The 20,750-nt window shown below is 39.0% G+C and overlaps 2 protein-coding genes and 1 long non-coding RNA gene across 3 annotated transcripts; all 3 read left to right on the top strand.

The window, feature by feature from the left end:
* Positions 1-3,763: 3,763 nt before the first annotated feature.
* LOC143686051 (uncharacterized) lies at positions 3,764-10,525 on the top strand. Its single transcript, XR_013176869.1, has 3 exons — positions 3,764-3,944; positions 9,942-9,983; positions 10,291-10,525. It is a non-coding gene; the product is annotated as an uncharacterized LOC143686051 (long non-coding RNA).
* Positions 5,827-6,759, top strand: LOC143685654 (olfactory receptor 1A1-like). Its single transcript, XM_077162966.1, has one exon. It carries the CDS (start codon positions 5,827-5,829, stop codon positions 6,757-6,759), a length of 933 nt encoding a protein of 310 aa, XP_077019081.1.
* An 8,547-nt stretch (positions 10,526-19,072) lies between the features above and the next one.
* Positions 19,073-20,002, top strand: LOC143686050 (olfactory receptor 1A1). The gene has a single exon (XM_077163100.1). The coding sequence runs from the start codon at positions 19,073-19,075 to the stop codon at positions 20,000-20,002; it is 930 nt and encodes a 309-aa protein (XP_077019215.1).
* The last annotated feature ends 748 nt before the right edge of the window (positions 20,003-20,750 follow it).

Raw genomic sequence — 20,750 nt, 5'->3', positions numbered from 1 at the left:
GACAAGAGAAAGTACAATTCCCACCCTAACCCTCCTCAAATCAGACCCAAGGACAAAGATAAAATTAAATTCTTTCTCTTTGCCACACAAAACATCAGGAAGGCTTCAGCATGGGCAGGACAGAAGGCCAGGGGCTCAATTATATTGTAGTCCTTGTAGTCCCAAAGGGGTATTTCCAAGTTTGTGCTGGACAGCACAGGAGAGGGGCCAACACTCCCATAAAGATCTTTGAAAGGTCACCCCAGAGCTTGGACCTGGGACACTCTTTCCCGGAAGCCCTCTAGCCCATCCTTCCTCTGAAAAAGAACTCTGGGGGTGATTACTCTTAAGAGCCACTGCACTCCCTGAGGGCACAGCTGGAGGAGGGTGGAAATGAGTTCCAACAGTTAATGACTTGGCCTGACTGAAGACCTGGGGGAGTTCTGTTTCAAGAGACTTTATAATTAGGTGACTATTTCCAAATTTTCTTTATGCTACAACACAGCCTGCTTCATGGAAGAGGGAACTACACTTCCAATTACCAGGCTCCACGATAGCCTCACTCCGCTGCCCTGGCTGCCTGTTCCGCTCTGTGGTTGGGAATCTCAACCTCATCATTCGCAACCATCCAGTCCTGTCTTCTCCATCTCAGGAAAAGAGGACCAAGAATTGCACACCAAGCCAACTTAATTGCTGGCCCTTTCTCCAGCAGGCCTGACCCCCAAAAGTACTGCTAGCGGGTGCTACCCAGCTGGCTGTAAACCCCCCACTTGTGGAAGAGGAGTGAAGCTGCAGGACAGACCCTTTTTGACCTCACCTGAGATGAGCACAGACTCACCTGGTAGGGACTATGGACATTGGAGAAGAGTCTTTATGACAGTGATATAGAGGGATAGCCAGCTTTTAACTGAGCACTTACTGTGTGTCAGCAACTGCATGACATGCATTATCTCCTTTCACCCTGAACCCCCCCAAGAGTTAAGTTGAACTATTATGTCATTTTATCAATTGAGAAAAATAAGTGGAATGAATTGCTTAAAGTCAGAGAGGTAATGCCAAGGGCAGGACTCGAATCTTAGTGTGACTCCAAAACCCAAGATCTCAAAAGAGAGGAGAGATGGGGATAAATACAAGAGAGGTGGAGAAAGAACCCTCTCCTTCCCATGTTCCCCTCCTCTGTCAGTCCATCCAATTCCCCTCTTCCTTACACAATACAGCACCTGCAATCATAATACTGACCAAATAATCAAAGTGCAGGCCCTATCTGAAAATTTCTCTTTTTATGAAAAAGGGACAGGAAGGGGTTGTTCGGATTTGGTTTTCTCAGCCTCAGGCTCTACCGCCTGAAGTAATATTATTCATGTGCTTACGTGTGTTTGTGTGTGCGTGTGTGTGTGTGTCTCCTCTTAGAGGACCTATATACCCACCTTCCACTCTCCTTTGGAAAACTGTTATTTCACTGTCAGTGCACTTACAAGAGATTGCCTAATGTTTTCCAAAGTGTTTATACTACTTTACAGTCCCATCATTTGGGCATATGAATTCTCATTTTCCCACTTCTTCCCTAACATTTGAAATTGTCAGACTTTTACAGTTGTCCAAGATGAAGGCTGTTAAATTGAATTTAGGTTTGATTTACATTTCTTGGATTTCTAATGAGGTTGAATATCATTTCTTTTGTTTTTATTTTTTTGTTTGTTTGACCTTAGCAGTTTCCTCACCTTGATTTGCCTATTCACGTCATTGCTCATTATTTCTTACTGGGTTTTTGGTCTTTTTCTTATCAGTGTGTAAGCCTCTTATGCACTCTGAGTATGAATCTTTTATTGACTGTGTGTGTAGCAAATACCTCTTTCCAGTCTCTTACTTGTCTTTCCACCTTCTTTATGATGTCTTACTCGGAAAACTGTGAGTTTTAATATAGTGAAGTTTTACAATACTTAATTTTATGTTTGTGTGTCTTATTTCTGGTTTAGGAAATCAATTCCTACCTGGATAAATTTTAAAAAAAAAAGCTTTTCCTATAAAAGTTTTGAAGTTTTGCTTTTCACAATTTATCCTTTAGGAATTTTCTTTCTGTATTTTTTATATATGGGTGCCCACTTGTCCTAGCAAAATTTAATAAATAATGAGTCCATTCATTTCCTGCCTATTACAGAACCAGCCCATGCCATATACTAACTTGTGCTATATGCTTGGTCTGTGGCGGGCTCTCTACTCTGTTACATGCAGCAGGTGTCAGTCCCTAAACTCGGCCTACTCCACTGTTTGAATTATCAGAGCTAAAGCCACAGGAAAACACATCAAGTTGCCCTGAAAGGGCAACTCCACTTCCTTATTTTTTCTCCTCAAATTGTCTTCACCTTCTTTTCTCTCTATTCTCCTACAAGAATTTTAGAATCAGTTTGCTAAGTTCCATGTTTAAAAGACAACATTGGTAATTTGATGGGGATTGCATCAAATTCATAGATTAATTGGAGGAGAATTGACATTTTTACCACAATGAGTCTTTCTATCCATTCACATTGCATATCTCCCAACCATTTAGTTATTCTCTTTTTACCTTTGGTAGTAGTCTTAGACCTCTTTTGTTAGAATTATTTACAGAATCCTTAAATTCCCATTGCTATTTTCCATGAGGGTCTGTTTAAAAATCATATTTTCTAACTAATATTTTTTAATATAGGAAAAGTATTGATTTTTTAATATTGACTTATATCCCTAAAGCTTGCAGAGCTGTCTTGGTTTGTCTATAATGCCCTTGGATTTTCTTGGAACACAAACATATTTTCTGTGAATTCTATCCATTTTGTTCTTTCCTTTCCAGTTCTTATACGGCGAAAACTTTCTGCTGTGCTCTTTTCACAAGTAGGGCACATTTCAAATGTTTTACTCTGAGGACTCAAGTCAAGCTCCCTGATTCAAGCAGATCTTGGCCTGTTCCAAGAGACATTAACACCCCTCCAAACCCCAGCCCTTTCTGTCTAATTTCGGGTTAGAAGCCCCAAGGTGGCACCAGAGCAATCAACTAGGCTTGCAACTATTGTTATGAAAGTTTTGTGTTTGCTTCTCACATCCAGGTATTCCTATTTCTTACTTTTAGGTTTGTCTCAGTGTGGCTTTTCCTGTTATAATTTTATTGAAAGTCTAGGTGTTTTAATGAGAATGGGATCTGTCAGCATCAGCTTAGTCAGCCAGGTTGCTGGAAGCCTCAGCTCTGAAATCTTACATTTCCATACCATATGAACTAACCAGTCTCTGAGCCCTCTAGCTTTACTGAATCCTTCCAATCCTGAGATATTATGATTGTGTGTGGATATGGGAACGGGTGTTTCAGCATTTGCCTTTTGTTTCACAGAGGGACCCGGTAGTCAAGCAGTTAAGGGAGCATTACTATATCCCTTTAGGTACAGAGGTAACCAACCACATCATCCTGCAGGAAAAATAGTTAGGCCTACATCCCGTGCTTGGCACATAATTCACACATGTGCCATAGCAGGCTCTGAGGTTTGGTGCTTGAATTAATTATAGATTGACTTACCAAGCAGAGATCGCTATAGAAAAATTTATGAATAACTCAGGATAGCCTGGACTATAGTGACAAATAGATCACAAAATGTGTAATGGTTTAAACAGAATAAAAGTTTATTTCTCTACTATGTAACAGCTCCAAGTGGGCATTCTTGGTGGTAAGCAGCCCTTCTGGAGGTGAAGGACGAGGGACATATGCGCATTCCACCATGTGACTTCACCATTCCATTTGGGCCCCTGGACATTTGCAACCAGTCGGCAAAAGGAGAGCGAACAGGGAAACAGAGAACTGAGCCACATCAATGGATCGGCTAGAGCTCAGTCACGTGACCATGCCTTACCGCAAGGGCACCTGGGAAATGTAGTGTAACTGAGCATCCAGGAAGAAGACAGCAACATGGATCTCCGTGAGCCGCTGGTAATTTCTGACACAGGTAATATGGACTCAGATTACAAGATAGATCAAAAAGGAGGTTCTAAATTCGTTGGCAAGGACCCAGAGGCAATTTGTCTGTACATATAAAGCAAAGATCAAATTATCTGTACAAGATGAAAGTCAGAGCTAACTTGTCTTTGCATGTTGAAATCACCCACACGTGCCTAAGATAAATTATCTGTAAATCAAATTATCAGGCACACTCAGGCCTTGTACAACCGCGAAGACGTTCTAATATTCTTTGAACCGGAGCCTTCATTTACCCTAAATCAGAACTTTGTTGGGAAATGAAGTGGGGAAGGGGAACACGGGTGACGGTGACAAGTAAGTTTTGTCAGTTGCTTATTAGCTTTGTATCCCCTTACAGTGTTTGCTTTCCTTACTTTATTTCTCCTTACCCAATCATAGTTTTTTCTTGTGTAACCTTATTGTATTTGCTGTGTAAGTTGCCACTTTCTTAGGAAAAGAAGGAGTCCTTTGTTTTGACATTGGGTTTTCCCCAATTTGCAAATTGTCTCTTTGTCATAAACCAACGATCTCTCTATTTTAAAATCTTCAAATTTGTCTTTCATTTGACAAAGGGACCCTGTAGACAAGCAGTTAAGGGATCATTACAATATTTCAGGTAGAAAATAATGATGGTCTGACTAAAGCACTGAGATAGCAAATAGAAAGGTTGAGCTACTAAGCCTTATTATAAATGAGGAATCAATAAGATCAGATGTAAAGGTGAGGAAGAAACTGGGTGAGTATGCCTGTGAGCATCCCAACTGTGGGGAACCCATGAAATGCACCTGGATTCAATTCAAGAAATATTGAGTACAAACTTACAGTGCATGCAATGAACAACACTCCACGATAATTCTTCTGGAAGAGGTAAAAGTAAACAAGATACAGTTTACCTCCTTAGAGAAAGCTGGCTTAAGTTAAATGTGTAGACTATGCAGTTTGGATAGACCTGTTGGAGGTATGCCTGAGCATGGAAATGTGGGAAAGGCATAATCAAGCCCACAGATATAAATCTGAGAGTTATCAATTAAGCAATAGTTAAAGCCACTATGAAATTAGATGTCACTAAAAAATAAAAAAGAGTAATGAAGAAAGGAAAGTACAGACCAAACAGAAGAACATTTCAAGGATTTGAAAAATATATAAATCCTATCAGAGGAAATGCTGAATATATGCTTTAAAAGTGGGACACGTAGGACATAAATTCACTGGGCTGGTTTCATAGGACCTAATCCAGTGTACTTTGCCATCTACTATCTGACAGTGTCAATTCTCTTGGGCTCTGGCACACCGAGTTTGGTCAGAAAACCAATTCTTGATTGTATAGACTGATCCTTGTATTGCCACACCCTTTGAAATTGAGTATTTTGTCAAAGACTCCAGATGTGGATTTTTGCTTAATATATGTGATAAAATTAGGATGTAATTTTAGTTAGGCTAAATTGAGGGCGGAGACTATGTTTTAGATATTCAATAAATGGATTTTTTTTAAAAAACTGTATTTTAACCTATTTGTGATTTTTTTTTCCATGAGGCATAACAAAGTGTTTGGCACATGGAATATGAAAAACCAATTACTTGTTAAATGATTGAAACCTAGCGTATCGGTGGTAGTGTTCAGATTCAGGAGAATGGGCACATCTAGTTCACAGAATGCTCACTTGTAAACATGAATGTGCACAGGTAAATAAGTAGTTCCCACTGGCTAGCAGGGATTTTTGCCCCTTGTATTTTTTCTGTCTGGAGTTAATAAACCCAGGGAGAGAGAAAGTTGATCATTGGAGTCAAAAGAAGTGAATAACTAAGATCATGACACCCAGTAACATAACTAATCTATCTGGATTTCACTTCCCATTCATCCTGAAGGAAGCATGAATAAGGAAAACCAGTCCTCTACCCGGTATTTCATCCTCCTGGGAGTTAGCGGTCAGGAGGCACAGGAAGATTTCTTCTTCGTCCTCTTTCTCTTCATCTACCCTATCACATTGATGGGAAACCTGCTCATTATCTTGGCCATTCGCTCTGATGTTCGCCTCCACAACCCCATGTACTTTTTCCTTGCCAACCTCTCCTTTGTTGACATCCTCTTCTCATCTGTAACCATTCCTAAGATGATCACAAACCACCTCTTAGGCAGCAGAGCCATCTCTTTTGGGGGATGCATGACGCAAATGTATTTCATGATTTCTTTGGGTAATACTGACAGCTATATCTTAGCTGTGATGGCTTATGATAGGGCCATGGCCATCAGCCGCCCTCTTCATTATGCAACAATTATGAACCCAAGGTCTTCTTTCCTGCTTGTCGTTGGATCTTGGGTGATTGCAAATGCCAATGCCCTACCCCATACTCTACTCACAGCTGGTCTATCCTTCTGTGGCAACAAGGAAGTGGCCAATTTCTATTGTGACATTACGCCTTTGCTCAAGTTGTCCTGTTCTGACATCCACTTTAATGTGAAGATGATGTACCTTGGGGTTGGTGTTTTCTCCATGCCATTAATATGCATCATTATCTCCTACGCTCGGGTCTTCTCCACTGTCCTACGGGTTCCATCCACCAAGGGTGTGCTCAAAGCCTTCTCCACCTGTGGCTCTCACCTGACAGTTGTTTCTTTGTATTATGGGACAGTGATGGGCATGTATTTCCGCCCTCTGACCAGTTACAGCCTGAAGGATGCATTGATAACTGTGATGTACATGGCAGTGACCCCGATGTTAAATCCTTTCATCTATAGCCTGAGAAACCAGGACATGAAAGCTGCCTTGGGGAAGGTTTTCAGCAAAAGAAGGTTCTCAAAATGAATGTGAAGTCACACATGCATTAGACACTGCAGTCTCCAATTACAATGTACTTGAGAGTCCAGCCCCAATGTCATTCCATTCCACAAAGCCAGTTTTGATCTTTCCAACCAGAAAATCCCACTGATGAGACTGCTGCCTTACTGAATGACCACTTTGTACGCATCATTGCTCCTTTGGCAAAGCTGCAGCACAAGAGCATTGGGTTCCTGTCCCAACCATGCCTCTAATTAGCAGAGGAGAGTTTGGAAAGTCTCAGTCTCGTCTTCCACATCTACATATTAGAATTAAATATATCTGCTCTCCTTCTGTCAAGAGACTAAGAAGATAACGTCAACTTGTGCTTGAGGATATAAATCATGATACAATTGTCCATTGTACTGGACTATGAAATTTTATCACTCCTTCTATGTTTGTAAGCTTTTGAGAGCAGATGTCTTAATGCATCTCTGTACCTCTTGCAGTGAATCCTGTAATGATTAGTGGAAAGTGGGATGAATGGATGATAATATTAGACCCTATAATATAATATGAAAGTGATCAGACATAATTACACTGAACTGATTTTGCCTACCCAATGAAATCTAAAAGGGATAGACTTTAGAGATATTTTTGTCTTATAGCATTGTTAATCAAACTAGACTATCTCTAACCCTCATAAGATGCTCTATAAAATCTTACTAGGATAGCATTCATCAATAGACATTGCACTTTTTTTGGGGGGGTGGGGTACATGGTCCAGTAATTGAACCCTGGTCTCCCACATGGAAGGCAAGCATTCTACCACTGAACCACTCTTGCACCCTGACATTTCACTTTAAAATAATAATAGTGTGGCACTATTTTAATTATAACATGAGATAAAGCTGAATTAACAACTTTTTGAGTGCAAACTGAAAAAAAAAGAAAAGAAAAGAACTTAATTGAAAATTACATGACCATGTTACCCTAACACAGCCCAGAGGAGATGAGGCTTTGATTCAGGTGAACAGTCTTGATTATGTAGATCATATAAAGCAGCAACAGACAATTTATCCAGCAGATCAATAAACAACCCCTAAAGGACTCTCTTATCTATCATCCCATTCTATCCATGAGAAAATTATAAATGCATTTCAAAATAGCAATAAAATATGTCATTGTTCATAAATCTCATCTTTTTAAACCAAATAATGTTTGGAAGAAATAAATTGAGGGTATCTGAAAGCAGAGTACAAGTTGTTCCATTATCCACTAATTGCAACTGCCAGTAAAAAATAAAACTACCATTTTCTGTATATAATTCACATTGCCAGGAATCTGTCAGCGGATGTTGAGAGATGATTGTATTCACCTCTTCATGCTTTCTGAGACCCTAAACACCACCAAGCTGAGAACAATCACAATTGCTCCTTTTTAACCAAAGATGGTCATTACAAATGAATACAATTCTATGTGAGTAGATCACCAAGTGATGGAGGGAATGAAGGCATTTTCTTAGGGTTGACCAAAGGACATGGTATGCAATTTATCTCTTGTCTGGCTTTCCTCATGAGAATATGAGCTTTGAGATCTGATGTACTCTTGGAACAGTGGTGGCATAAAACAGTTACTCAATAATTTTGTGCTAAAGAAGCACATGTATCCTGCAATTTATGCCTAAATAATGAACAAAGATTAATTATGCTATTGGTGGTGAGCTCAAGAAGGCCAATTAATATAAGATATTTCCCATAGAGAAATAATAAGTACCAAAGAGATTAGTTTAAAAGAAGGGCTGAGGAACTGACTTCTTCAGAAAACTCAATGCCACTTAACTTCTGAGTTAAACTCATACTATTCTGTATAACTTCCATTTAGAGAGTTGTCCTCACCTACCATACTTTCTGTAATAAAAATAATTTGAGTAGGTTTGTACTCTTAACTGCAAATAAAAATCATTTCTCCTTTGTGTCAACTCAAATCATCATTTGCCTCAGCTACATTCCTTTGATTCTGCCCAAAATACACTCCTAAAGTAATTTGTAACACTTTAATTTCATTTACTTCATATAGCAATGCCCCAGGATCTGTTAAATATTAAAAAAGACTCAAAAGATTTGTATGTCAGTTACAGTCCAGTTGGGAAACAGAAATCCCACCAGGTATTTTTTTTTTTTTTTTTTTTTTTTTTTTAAGAGAGAGGGAGGAAGGGAAGGAAAGACAGAGAGAAGGAAGGAAGGAAGGGAGGAAGAAAGGGAAACATCTTTAAACATTTTCTTGTTTTATTGTATTTTGTTTGTTTGTTTGTTTTTTACATGGGCTGGGGCCGGGAATCGAACCGAGGTCCTCCGGCATGGCAGGCAAGCACTTTGCCCGCTGAGCCACCGCGGCCCGCCCCCACCAGGTATTTTTAAACAAGCAAGATTTAATACAAGGAATTGGACACACAGGTACTGAAAGATAAAAAGAGGGAAAAGATAGATGCTGAGATAACCCAGAGGTTATAACCTGCAGGAGGAAGCCATTTCCATTAAGACGGGAAGAAGGAGAAAGACGGTGACACCAGAACCACTGAGTTGACCCAAACGTTCATCCCTGAGGGGCTGGGGTCCTCAATGGCACTGCGTTTTTAAATTTTAGACATGGAAGTATCTATTCATCTTCGCTGTTGGACATGGAAATACTAAGATCACTCCCAGAGAATCCCTGGAGATCCAGACATGGTCCTCCACGCCACATTCACAGAACAACACATTTCCCTTGGTCATTGGGTTCAGTCATCCCAACACATAGAGAAATCCCCATTTCTCAATGTCTGTCAAGATGTGAAAATTTGAATGAAACATGTCAACATAAATTTAGGTTTGAAAAATGTAAATCTCAAATAGTATTGTCAACAAAACATTATAAACACCAAAAAAATACATTTTCTGGAAATATTGAGATGGAATAAAAAGTCCATAAAAACAAAAGTACATTCATTCTCAGTCTTCAAATTCGTAGTAGGAACTCATTCCAAGATTTGAAATATAGATTATTCAAAATTATTATGGATGTTATAAAAAAAGTTATTTTTAAGAAATGTTTTTCAGGTTTTTCATTTAGTTTTATAAACATATTTAAAGCATGAGTACTCTAGCTGGGGATAGAATTTTGAGTTGGGAAATTTATCTCTTAATTGTATGTTAATTTTTCATTGTTTTGTAACATTTCATGTTTTGTAGGGAGAATTGTTGAAGCCAATGTGAACTTCTCTTTCTCTTGAGGTAATCTGTTTACTCTATCACTGTAATTTTTATTCTTAAATAATGTAATTCCTATCATTAAATACCAAATATCAGCAGGATATCACTGTGGATATTTTCATTAATATACTTAAGGGTTGGTTAAGCTTTTACTTTACAATCTCAGAATTCTGATTCCTTATTTTATTTTAGCCTAAATTTTTTGCTGTAGTTCTATTCTGGTTTCCTTATGTGAAACTACTGTTACTCTTATGTTAGATCTTCTCATTCGCTCTAATATCTGACTTTGTTTTTATTGTTTTCAACTCCTTTTTTTTTTTTTGCACAGGTAGGCTCCAGGAATCAAACTCAGGTCTCCCAAATGGCAGGCAAGAATTCTGCCACTGAGCCACCATTGCCCGCCCTAAACTCTTTGTCTTTTGACTCTTCCTTCTAGAAGGACTTCCGAAGTCAACCTGTGGCATCACCTATTTATTTTCTGAAATGTTAGTTCTACTTAAATGCCAAGTTAAATTTCTTGTGCTATTTATTCATTGCTCTCTGCTGTTTGCAGGTTTATTTCATTTTCTTCTGACATTGTCTTTTAAGTACAGTGCTTCCTACTTTAGTATTAAGAACACTAAAAGATAATTTCTACAAAATACTTTCTCTTTTTAAAATTGCTTTCAAGTATATGTTTTTCTTCCAAGTACTTAAGGTGTTCTACCTTTCCTTTACTATGGAAATATATTTCATAAGTCATTTATTTTTTTTAAATGTCACAAATTACAAGGAATGCAACCGGGCCTGGAACTTGGTTATAGACAATTAAATGCATCCTTTATCACCATTCAAAGTATCTGTCCTTAACAATACATTATACTTACATAACCTAAATGTCTTTTTGGGAGGTGGGGTCAGAAATTACTATTTCTGATGAAAGATGAAAGATGTGTAGTTCCTACCCAAACCCTCCTCAAGACCGATACTAAGAAAAGGTGAATTATTCTTTCTCTTTGCCACATGTAACACCAGAAAGGTTATGGCATGGGCCAGAAGGAAGGCCAGGAGCTCAATTTTACCAAAATCTTTGGAGATACAAAGAATGGTTCCATTTTGCTCAACAGCCCAGGAGAGGGGCCAACATTCCAATGAAGTACTCGAAAGGTCAGTCTAGAACATGGACTCTGGGGACACACTCTCCTAGAAATCCCCTGAAAAATAATGTGGGAATGATTACTCTTGAGAGTCATTGTGTTCCCTGAGGCACCACTCGAGAAGGGTAAAAATGAGTCCTGACAATTACTGTGACTTGGCCTGAATGCAGACCTGGGGGAGTTGTGTTCCAAAAGACTTTAAACCCAGGTGAATATTTCCAAATTTCCACCATACAAAGACACGGCCTGTTTCACTGAAGAGGAAACTACACTTCCCATCCTCAGGCTCCACAACAGCTGCCAGCTCTACCCTGTGGTTCGAAATCTCACCTCCTCATTCCTAACTTGCTTCTGCCACATCAAAAAGAGAAGACCAGGGATCCGCTCTCCAGGCCAACTACTGGCTCTTTATCCGGGATACATACCTTCAAAAGTACTGCTAGCAGGTGCTATACCAACTGGCTGTAAATTCTCTATTTGTAGGAAAGGATTGAAAACAAGGTCCTAGAACCTTTTTTTTTTTTTACCTCATCTGACTTCAGCAGAGTCTCACCTTGTAGGGACTATGGACATTGGTGAAAAGAGTTTTATGACAGCTACATCAAGGGATAGCCAGATTTAAAACAGCACTTACTATGTGTCATCAATTGCATGACATACATTATATCCTTTGACTCTAACAAGACTCCCAGGAGGTAAGTAGAACTATTATGTCTTTTCATCAGATGAAAAACATGGTGAAATAAATTACATAAAGTTACAAGTAGAGGTAATGTCAAGTTCAGAATTCGAACCTTAGCATAAGTACAGAACCCAAGTTCCCAAATTTGTGAGACATGTAGATAAAACAAGATGGGTGGGTAGAGTACCGTTCTCCAGCTCTGTCCCCCTTCTCTGTCTTGCCATGTGGATTTCCCTCCTGTTTACACAGTCTTACACCAGCCAACAAAATATTGAACAAAAGAACACTGAAAACACATCTTCAAATCTTTTCTGATAATTCTTCTAGGGCTCTTGTGTATGAAAACATGATCAAAAAGGGTAGTTCTGGTTAAGTTATCTCACTCCTAAGCTCTAACACCTAGAGTAATATTGTGTGTATGAGAGTGCCTTCATGTACATGCACGTGTACTTGTGTGTGTCCTCTTAGAGAGGAGCACAAATCCAGCTTCCACTCCACATTCAATGACGGACCCTTCAGAAAATATGTTATTTCATCATCAATGCACTGATGCATTAAACTATCAGGGAGGTCTCCAGTCACTCAGAGATCAGGTCCTTGGCCTTGTCTGCTGCCCCACATGCCAAGGGGAAACCCTTGGCCTCTTCTGTCCCTGCACAACTGTAACTGTACCATCACACTCATGTGAGGGATAACAACACAAATGCTTTCCAGGAAGGAGAATTTGCATGGCTGAGCATTGCTTGGGATTCTGCCTTGAGTCTAGTGAACTCAAGACTCTCACTCTGCCTCTGGTATCATATGCTCCTTGCTCCTCTCTCTGGTGGTCTCAGGTTCTTTTACCTCTGTCTGCAGAGCCTCAGCAGAAATCACCCCTGCACATGATAACCCCTGACATAGGCATGTGGATCTTCATTCCACATCCCTGTGCTCAGAAACCCTCTTCTCTTAGACCCTTTGTGTGCCGTCATTTCCCACACTGATTACATCAACTATTTCTTTTTCATACATTCTGTAACTGTCTTTTTAATTAATCATTTTGTGCACCATATTGTCACACCAAATGTCACCATACTCATGCAGAATTTATTTCCAAACATGTGGGTTTATATTATACAAATGTTCATCTCTCCATTACCAGAAATGGTTAGTGCAACCCACATCCGCTATATTAATTCCTAGTACCTTAGTACATATGCAGACTCCATGTTGTACTTCAAAACTCTCCAAAATATGCACCTGAAATTCTTTTTCCAGGCCGTTTTCTGCCTGCTACCTTGCCTGAATCTTCTGCTCTTGATAACGATACATAATATACATTTGTCTAACTTCACCCTGCATGGTCTAAACTCTCTGTCCTTGATTCTTTCTCCATGATAATGAATTCGAACTTCAGCTATTAGCTGATGCACAGACAGGGAGTGATTTTAAGAGACAGACACAATCCCATTTGAATTTTGTAACTATAATCATGGCAGTAAGCAGACATTTCTAGAAGAAGCCTGCCTGAAAAAGGAGGGCAGAGATAAAAAATGAAGGACGTAGGTGTGTCGAAATTACATGCAGGGAAGAATGTAAAGGAAATAGTCCTTCAGTGGAGTAATTTTCTCAGGGACGAGGAAGCAACAGCCTGAATTCTAGGAGAATTTTCTTATAGAAGATTGTGGTGAGTTTAGGAGAGTACAGGGGTTTTGATGCACAACCATTTCAAAAAGAAATAGTTGATATAATCAGTGTGGGAAATGATGGGGAAAAGAATTGCAGAAGAAATTTCTGGGTACAAATGGATTAAGGATCATGAACTCTAGCCCCAAATTTGCATGATTCTCTGACATCCCACAATTACGCCAAAATGGGGAAGTGAAAGTATGCACAGATTGTCTTACATCAAATTTATGTTGGAAGGTGGGCAACCAGGCAGGGAGAAATAGAACTGCCCGAACTGGGCTGATCATCTGAGTTGCAACCAAAAGGTTAAGAGGCTGGAGATCAACGTTGTGTCAAAAGAGAGGGGATACCCAAAATAATGAGCTGATGGGAGTAGCCCTGGACAGTTAAAAAACAGAGCAATAGATTGTTAAATTCTATCCCTACTTCCATCTACTTACTATTTTGCTTCCTCTAATCTGAGTCTTTCTCCATTACATCCTTCTCTCTAGGGTGATATAATGGCCCCTGGATCCTTCTTCCTAGTGTAAATAAACTCCCATTCATTCTGACCCTGTTTACAAGTCACCTTCTGTCTCCTTCCTCCGTGTAGCATGATTGAGCCTCCCACTTCCATGGCCACCCTCCAGACACAGTTATCACCATACCTGTGTAATATTTATGCTCAATTAAATTTTTTCATGATACTGTTAAAACATCAGAAAGAAAAAGAGAATAACATAACTCATCATCTAGATTTAACAAAGGTAGCATTTGCATCAAAAGATTTTTTTTAATAAATGCTTTGGATACAGTTGAAACCCCCTTCATTCCAAACCAAAATCTTACTTTTCCCCTCAACACTGAGAAAACTGCTATCCTGATGTTGGTAGCATACTCCCATTCAAGATTTATACTTTTGCTATATGTGTGTGTATTACTTTATAAATTAACATTCATATATTATATGATATGGTATTTACCCTCCAGCAACTTGCTTTCCTTTCATCTCTTCTTTTTTAGTTTATCCATGTGCATTCATTCATTATAACGCTGCCTATAACTCATTAATGAGTAGAAAACACAATTCATTCAACCATTCTTCATTTCTTAGATACTTTGTAACAGTCTATATGATAGTACATATCCTTGTAAATAATCCTGACCACATGTGCTAGAGTTTCTCTAGGGTATAAGCTAGAAATGAGTAATATTGCTGGGTCGGAGGTGTATGCATTCTCAGCTTGATTAGAGATTGCCTAATATTCTCAAAGTCGTTATACTAATCTAGAGTCCCATCACTAGGGTAAATAATTTCCCATTTTTTCCCCTTCCTGCCTAACACTAGAAATTCTCAGACCTTTACACGTGTTCCAAAATGAATGCTGTTAAATTGAATTTGTTTTAATTTGCATTTCTCTTATTTCTAATGAGATTTAACCTCTATTCTTTTATTTATTGGCCATAACAGTTTCTTCTTCTGTCACTTCCCTCTTCAGGTCTTTGCTCAAATTTTCCTATTGGTTTTGATTCTTTTCTTTATTATTCTACAAGGCAGAATATATGGTGAATATAAGTCTTTTTTTTGGTTTATGTGTAGCAAATACCTCTTACAGTCCATTTCTTGTCTTTTACACTGTTTGTGCTATCTCTTTTATATAAATGTTTTTTTTTTATTTTAAGGTATTCAAATGCACAGTATTTCCTAATGTTCTAGTTTGCTAGCTGCCAGAATGCATCACACCAGAGATGGATTGGCTTTTAATAAAAGGGGATTTATTTTGTTGGTTCTTCAGAGGAAAGGCAGCTAACTTTCCACTGAGGTTCTTTCTTACGTGGAAGGCGCAGGATGGTCTCTGCTGGTCTTCTCTCCAGGCCCCTGGGTTCCAACAACTTTCCCCAGGGTGACTTCTTTCTGCATCTCCAAAGGCCTGGGCTGAGCCGCAAGTGCTGAGATGAGGAATGCCAAGCTGCTTAGGCTGTGCTATATTGCATTCTCTCATTTAAGCATCAGCCAATTAAGTCAAACGTCACTCATTGCAGCAGACACGCCTCCTAGCCGACTGCAGATGTAATTGGCAACAGATGAGGTTCACATACCGTTGGCTTATGTCCGCAGCAACAAGATTAGGTATGCTCACCTGGCCAAGTTGACAACTGAATCTAACTAACACACCTAGTATGATTTTCACATTTGTGTTGGAGTGAAGAAATCAATTCCTACCCTAATACATCAATGTTTTCCTCTAAAATTGTTGAATTTTTCTTTTCACAGTTAATTCATTTGAAATTGTTCTCTATATTTTTTCATCTATGGTACTCAATTGTCCCAAATAATTTACTACTTCGTCCATCCTTTCCCAGCCTATTATAAAACCAAAGCATGTCATATGCTAATTTCTAACATGTGCTTGATCTGTGGTGAGGGCTTGACTGTTCCATAGGGAAGTTGTCAGTCCCTACACCCACGTCTACTCCATTGTTTAAATTATCACAACTAAAGCTCTAGGAGAACACTTCAATGCCTGAAAGGGCAAATTCTTTCCCTCCTGCTTCTTTCTACTCAAATTGTCTGTGCTCTTCTTGGCTTTTTATTCTCCTGCATGGATTTTAGTATCAGTTTGTTTCATTCTGCGCTTAAAAGAAACCTGTGGTATTTTGTTTTGGATTCCATCATATTCATTGATTAATTGGAGGAGAAATGATATTTTGGCCACATTGAGTCTTTCTATCCTTTGCATATCACTCATGTATACAGGTATATTTTTTATCTTCACTAAAATTGTGTAACATTGATACCAGACTTGAACCTCTTTTGCAAGAGTTATCTTTGATTTAATAAAGTTTCCATGTATCGTGAATGGGAATCTTTCTTAAAACAACATTTTCTAACTTTTTCTTAACATAGATACAGTATTGATTTATTAAATTTTGATTTATACCCCTAATTTTGCAAAACTCTGTGAGTCTAGCTACACATTCTCTTGCATTTTCTTTGCTCACAAACATAATTTGAATTTTATCCATTTCGAATTTTCATTTCCAATTTTTATATGAAAAAAATATACAAGGGAGAGAGTTGTTTGTAAATAATTTAAAAATAAACAAAAATGACAAAATAACAGTAAAATATAAAATTAAAAGATTTATTTCTCTGCTTTGTAAAAGCCACAAGTGGATAAACCTCAGAGTAGGTGGCACTCCAAGATATGGAGAGAGAGGAACACAGACACATTCTACCATGTGTCTCCACCAGCCTATTCACCCTCCTTGTCATTTGCATTCATGCGGAAGAAGGGGGGAGAGTTTGGAGGAACCCAGAACAAAAGCATATCAATGGACTGATAGAACTTGAACATATGACCACACTTCACTGTATTGGTACCTGGGAAGTGTATTGTAGCTGAGTGTCCAGGAAGAAATGAACAACCTGCGTGAGGGTGAGCAGGTATTAGTCTCTGCCACAATTAGTATGGACTGAGATTACAAGATGGATCAAAAAGAAGGGACCCTGTAGTAAACCAGTTAAGCGGGCATTACAATTACAGAAAATGATGATGGTCTAAGCTAAAGCACTGAGATAGCAAATACACATCTTAAATATATAATATTTCTTATAAATGAAGAATCAATAAGGTCAGACATAGAGGTAACAGATAAATAGGCCAGTACCTGTGAGCATCCCACAAGCGGGGAGTGAAAAGAAACCCAGATTTAACTCAAGAAATATTGGGTGATAACACTGTGCTAGTTTGAAACTGTTACGTACCCAAGAAAACTCATGTTATTCTCCTAATCCAATCTTGAGGGGGCAGACCTTTTGTTCAGGGTGGAAACCTTTGATTAGATTGTTTCCATGGAGATTGAACTATCAATTGTGGGAGTGACCCTTTAATTAGATTACTTCCATGGAGATGTGGCACACCATATTGTGGGTCTGGCCTTTTGATTAGATGGAGATGTGATTCCACCCATTCAAGGTGGGTCTCAATTAGTTTACTGGAGTCCTTTAAAAGGGGAAACAATTTGGACTTCCTTCAGAGCCAACAGAGACACTAACGTTTGGAAATGTAGAAGCCCCAGAGATGCTGGGAGCTCAGACGGCCAGTGAAAGATAGGCAGGAACCAAGTGTCTATGCCACAGATATTGAAGATATTTGTAGTGCTGACAGAGAGAGCAGATACTTAGACACGATGTTTGAAGATGCAGGGCCCAGCAGGTGTTTCAATGAGTCTTCCCATAAGATGCTGAGCAGCCCAGAAGCCAGAAAGATACACAGTGGCTGGGAGAGCCAGGAGAGGATGCAGATCCCAGCTATGTGCCTTCGCATGTGACAGACAGCAGCCTTTCTTTGGAGTCAAGGTATCTTTCTCTGGATGCCTTGGTTTAGACATTTTTAAGGCCTTAGAACTGTAAACTTATAACTTAATAAATCCCCTTTATAAAAGCTAACCCATTTCTGGTGTATTGCATTCCAGCACCATTGGCACACTAAAACAAACCTCTTGGTCCACTCTGCATTTTCTGCGTGAATATTCTGTAAACTTACAAATTCTCTAACAAAAAATAATTTTTAAAATATCCTTGATGCATGCTAGGAACAATATTTCACAATAATTTTTACAGAGCTGCTAGAAATACATACATAGAGATAGATATCCTCCTCAGAAAACTCACTTAGTTTGAATTGCAGAGTAAGGGGCTCCATCAGATATGTTGGCATGATGACTGAATGTAGATATATGGGAAGACAGATGAAGCCTAAAAACAGACCTGAGAGTTATTGGGAAATCAGGAGTTGAAACCACTATGGAATTAGATGAGTTACCAAAAGAAATAATCAAGCAGAATAAACAAACCAAAGAGAAAAGCATTGTGGTTAAGGGTTTGGAAAAGAGAGAAAGATTATCAAAGAGACAGTGAAAGTCTGCTTTGAAACTGGGAAACGTTGGGAGGACATTCACAGGGTTGGATTTACTGGGATCAACATAAATCCAATAATTCTTGTAATTTACATTTCCCAATGCCAGTGTAGACAACTGTTACCTCCTGGGCTTTGGCTTCATCTGAGTTTGATCAGTGGGCCAATTCCTAATTGTCTAGGCTGATCCCTCTACTGACACATCCTTTACACAGGAACATTCATTCAAAGAATCCCAGTGCTGTACTTCCCTTATCATGTATAATAAGATTGGTGTATGATTATGGCTTCCATATTACCTTGAAATGTACTAAGAGTTAAGGCTATGATTTATGGTCTCAACTATAAATACATGAATAAAACATATTATCATATATTGACTATATTTCCATGACCCTAACAAAGTGATAGCATATGGAATACACAATTTAATTATATATTAAATGATTAAAGCATAGATTATTTGGGTGCTGTTGCTGGGGTAGCAGAATGAGCACCTCTGATGTACAAACTAATTATTTCCTACACATGAATGTCTACAGATGACTAACAGTTAGTCTTACAGTCCAACAAGGATTTATATGTACTGGTACTGAATTGAATAAACCCATGAAGAGAGAAAGCTGATCACTGGAGTCAAAAGTGGTGGATAACTAACCTCATTACATGCAGGAAATTCACCAATAATTCTGGATTTCCCTCTCCATTCATGCTGAAGAAACCATGAGGAAAGAAAACCAGTCCTCTACCCTATTTTTTATCCTCCTGGGAGTTAGCGGTCAGCAGGCACAGGAAGATTTCTTCTTTGTCCTCTTCCTCTTCATCTACCCAATCACATTGGTGGGAAATTTGCTCATCATCTTGGCCATTCACTCTGATGTTCACCTCCACAACCCCATGTACTTTTTCCTTGCCAACCTCTCCTTTGTTGACATCCTCTTCTCATCTGTAACCATCCCTAAGATGCTCACAAACCATCTTTTAGGCAGCAGAGTCATCTCTTTGGGGGGATGCCTTACACAGATGTATTTCATGATTGCCTTGGCAAACACTGACAGCTATATCTTAGCTGTGATGGCATATGATCGGGCCATGGCCATCAGCCGCCCTCTTCATTATGCAACAATTATGAACCCAAGGTCCTGTTTTCTGCTTGTTGTTGGATCTTGGGTGATTGCAGATGCCAATGCCCTATCCCATACTCTACTCACAGCTGGTCTGTCCTTTTGTGGCAACAAGGAAGTGGCCAATTTCTATTGTGACATTATGCCTTTGCTCAAGTTGTCCTGTTCTGACATCCGCTTTAATGTAAAGATGATGTACCTAGGGGTTGGTGTTTTCTCTGTGCCATTAATATGCATCATTATCTCCTACGTTCGGGTCTTCTCCACTGTCCTACGGGTTCCATCCACCAAAGGTGTGCTCAAAGCCTTCTCCACCTGCGGCTCTCACCTGACAGTTGTTTCTTTGTATTATGGGACAGTGATGGGCATGTATTTCCGCCCTCTGACCAGTTACAGCCTGAAGGGTGCAGTGATAACTGTGATGTACATGGCAGTGACCCCGATGTTAAATCCTTTCATCTATAGCCTGAGAAACCAGGATATGAAGGCTGCCTTGGGGAAGCTCTTCAGCAAGAGAAGATCTTCATAATGAATGTAAAGTCATGCATCAGACACCATACTCCCCAATTAAGATGCACTTGAGAGTCCAGCCTCAAAATCATCCCAATCCAAGTAGTCAGCTTTGACCTTTCCAGAAAAAAAAGTTTGATGGGTCTGCTGTCTTACTGAATGACCACTTTTGTATGCATTATTGCTCCTTTAGCAGAGTGGCCACATAAGAATAGTGGGTTCATATCCCAGTTGTACTACTGACTAGTAAGATAGAATTTGGAAAGTTTCAGCTCGTCTTCCACATCTGCATATTAGGAATAAAAATACCTACTCTGCTTCTAGCAGGGGATTGAGATGATAACATTGACTCGTGCTTTGAGGGTATAAATCACTATCCAAATGTCCATTGTACTGGAATATGATATTTTGTCACCCTTTTTCTATGCTTATAAGCCTTTGAGGGCAAGAGATGTCTTAATGCATCTCTGTACTCTTGCAATGCATCCAGTAATGATTAGTAGAAAATGGGATAAATGGATGACAATATTAGACCCTCATATATAATCTGTTAGTGATCAGGCATAGTTACATGGAACGTATTTGCCAAGCCATTGAAATCTTAAAGGAATGGACCTCGAGATACATTTTTTATCTAACTGCATATTTAATTAAACTGAATTATGTCTAAACATCATAAATCTTACTAGAATTACATTCATTTTGAAGTAATGATGTGACACAATCTATTTTAATTATAATATGAAGTATAGTACTTCCTACTTTAG

The sequence above is a fragment of the Tamandua tetradactyla genome, chromosome 6 (assembly GCF_023851605.1).
Source record: "Tamandua tetradactyla isolate mTamTet1 chromosome 6, mTamTet1.pri, whole genome shotgun sequence".
Classification (NCBI taxonomy): Eukaryota; Metazoa; Chordata; class Mammalia; order Pilosa; family Myrmecophagidae; genus Tamandua; species Tamandua tetradactyla.
The sequence above is the reverse complement of the archived record's forward strand: the minus strand, read 5'-3'. Positions and strand labels throughout refer to the sequence as shown.

Excerpts from the sequence above, each read along its gene's own strand:
- LOC143685654 (XM_077162966.1), top strand. The coding sequence starts at position 5,827 with ATGAATAAGGAAAACCAGTCCTCTACCCGGTATTTCATCCTCCTGGGA.
- LOC143686050 (XM_077163100.1), top strand. The coding sequence starts at position 19,073 with ATGAGGAAAGAAAACCAGTCCTCTACCCTATTTTTTATCCTCCTGGGA.